Source organism: Amblyomma mixtum, chromosome 5 (genome assembly GCF_055824585.1).
Source record: "Amblyomma mixtum isolate Tamu chromosome 5, ASM5582458v1, whole genome shotgun sequence".
Lineage (NCBI taxonomy): Eukaryota > Metazoa > Arthropoda > Arachnida > Ixodida > Ixodidae > Amblyomma > Amblyomma mixtum.
This window is the reverse complement of record NC_143016.1, coordinates 18,071,066-18,074,021: the sequence shown is the minus strand read 5'-3', so window position 1 is coordinate 18,074,021 and position 2,956 is coordinate 18,071,066. Positions and strand designations below refer to the sequence as shown.

Genomic DNA, 2,956 nt, shown 5'->3' with positions numbered 1-2,956 from the left:
TCTACCTCTTGATCTGGAAAGCAAACTGAAATAAATACCTCTTCGACAGCACATTACTCAGCCTGAGGAAGATAAAGCACCGTGCCGCTTGGTTAAGTATAAGCAGATAATGTTTTTATAGCTAGAGACCCAGACGCAGCCTAATGGAAACTGATTATTCTGAATATCCCCTTTTATGTCGGTCACATACTCGCATAGTTATCATCTGTTGCTCCTTTTAGCAGTACCAGCCTCAGGGACGATATATTTCGGTTTTCTGCTTATAACGAACTTGATCCTTTATGTTAGGAGCGACTGTTCTTTTGTTTACTAGTCCGCGAATATTCATCATCTTCTATCTTTGTCTTCGTCGGTAAAGTCCATTCCAGAGAGGGGAGTGTCCCTTCCCGCAGGTATATGACCACTATTCATTTAATGGCACCGATGAAATTATCTTTCTCACAGACTTCACCCGGTGAAGCAGAGGCTCAAGAAATCATTGCTCTTCTCTCAAAGCAGTGTACCGCAAAACAGCTATATATTCCAACCTGCTTTACATTTTTATGCGGTAGAAAACTGAATCAAATCTTAGGATCGTTTAGGATGATGAAAGAAACCACTAGGAAAGCGCTGAAATGCCCAGCTTGCAAGCAAGCAGCTGGACAGACCGATTCAGCGAATGTCTTGGAAAATTTCCAAGCAGAACTAGCGGAAATAAACAGAAAATTGTCTGGCATGCTCGTACTGGAGACCAAATTAGACAAGCTAATGAACATGCAGGAAACTGTGTTGAACATCGAGAAGTCAGTACAGCTTCTGTCTGACACTTATGATGACATAAAAGTGAACCTACAACGACAGGACAAAGAAATAGGCGACTTGCGGCGTCGAGTGGAGGCTGTTGGGAGTGGAAGCGGTGAAAGTACTGTCCTAACACTAAAACAAGAATTAAATGAACTCGAACAGTATAGCCGCCACCAGAACATTGAAATCCATGGGCTTGAGCTGAGTGAAAATGAAGACCTCATGGCTGAAATTAACAAGATTGCCCGAAAATTGGAGCTCCCTGATTTATCCGATAGCAACGTTGAACATGTGCATCGTTTGCCCCCCAAAAAGGACAGAAGGCCTATGGTGATTGTAAGGTTTTCCAACCGAGCCCTCAGGCGCAAATGGTTTGAAGCACGCAAGTGCGCCCAAGAAAAGTTGACCAACATCAGCTTCTATGAAAACTTGACAGCAGTGAACAGGCGATTGCTGTGGCTGGCGAAGATAAGGGCAAAGGAAAATGACTACAAATTCGTGTGGACTTCTGAGGGTAAAGTGTTTGTAAGAAAACAAGCAAAAGCAAGTGCTATCGGGATTGCAACCGAAAATGACCTCAGCAAAATTCTTTAGGTCAGTGACGACGGCTATTTTGATTTCAAAAAATCAAGATGGCGTACCACACGACAACTTCGTTCAATGATCTGGTGAAAAGTAACAAGTGTTTTCGTGAAAAGGGGCTTTCTTTTTTTCATTTAAATACACAGAGTCTGAGGAACAAACAAGATGACGTTAGTACATACCTCTCACAACTACAGTGTTCCTTTGATTTCTTGGCTTTTTCAGAAACATGGTTCTCAAGTGTCACTGATGTTACGAATTTTTCCGCGTACAGTCACGTTTCTGTTTATCGTGTGCAAAAACGGGGTGGAGGTGTGTCCCTATTTATCCGCGACTGTTTTCACTATGATACCATAGACGACTTTACCTGCATGTGTGACGACCTTGAAACTGTTGCCATCATGTGCAAAAACATTGCCATCGTATGCATCTACCGACCGCCCCAGGGCACGCTGTCAATTTTTTTAAACTACATTGAATCACTCATGGATTTTGTCAATTCCCGGAAAAGGCATGTAGTGATCATAGGGGACTTAATATCGATCTTAATTCTAATAACCCTGCTAAAGTGCAACTTCTTGAAATTATGCTTCAAAATGGTTGTGAGAACGTCATTGAACAGCCTACGAGAGTCACATCGAATACAAGTACTCTGATCGACTTATGTTTCACAGATTTTTCTAAGTCTGCTAGTTGCTCCGGTGTACTTTGTTCAGGACTGAGCGATCATCTACCATTTTTTGTAGCATTACCGATCGCCACACGTACACAATGCACAAATAATACTATCCGTATCATCAATGACGGCGGAAAAAAGACCTTTCATTCACTTGTTGAAAACTTGAACTGGGCGAACGTATATAAGGAACCCGATCCATCTGTATCCTACGATATTTTTATGTCCGAATTACAAATTTGTTACGATGCCGCATTCCCCCTCACAACAATTGTTCGGCACAAGAAAGCAAGAAAAGAATCGATTACGAATGACCTTTTTAAGCGCATAAAACACAAGGATAAGCTGTTCGAACTGTTTCTGCGGACGCGTGATATTGCAAAGCTGCAAGAATTCAAGCGGTTCAGAAACAAACTTAGCTCTGACTTAAAGAAAGCCAAGTGTAGATTCTATCAACATAAGTTCGAAAAGTGCGCAGATAACCCCCGAAAAACATGGAAACAATTCAATGAACTAAACGCCACGCACGTTTCTGGTATACCATTTGAATTAGTTATAAATGGAGCCACTTATTCGGAGCAAAACTTAGTTAACCTTATCAATGATCATCTAGCTAACGCAGGTGCTGGAAACTTTTCATCTCTTTCATTGCCTCACAGCAGTCTGGAGAGATATATAGGGCAGACGCTGCTTGAAAGTGCATTTTTAACGCCCACTTCTGAGGATGAGATAAACCTTATCATAAACTCGTTCGATAACCGATCGGCAGCTGGCCACGACGACATTAAAGCCGCACCTATAAAAGAAACTGCCCACTTAATCTCAAAACCGCTCGCTTACATCTGCAACCGCATACTCGCTTCGGGAATCTTTCCTGAGAAAATGAAGATAGCTCGTGTCGTCGTCATTCACAAG

At 42.1% G+C, this 2,956-nt stretch overlaps 1 protein-coding gene across 1 annotated transcript; it reads left to right on the top strand.

Moving 5' to 3' along the window:
* The first annotated feature begins 714 nt into the window (after positions 1 to 714).
* Positions 715 to 1,377, top strand: LOC149341417 (uncharacterized). The gene has a single exon (XM_089542857.1). It carries the CDS (start codon positions 715 to 717, stop codon positions 1,375 to 1,377), a length of 663 nt encoding a protein of 220 aa, XP_089398983.1.
* The last annotated feature ends 1,579 nt before the right edge of the window (positions 1,378 to 2,956 follow it).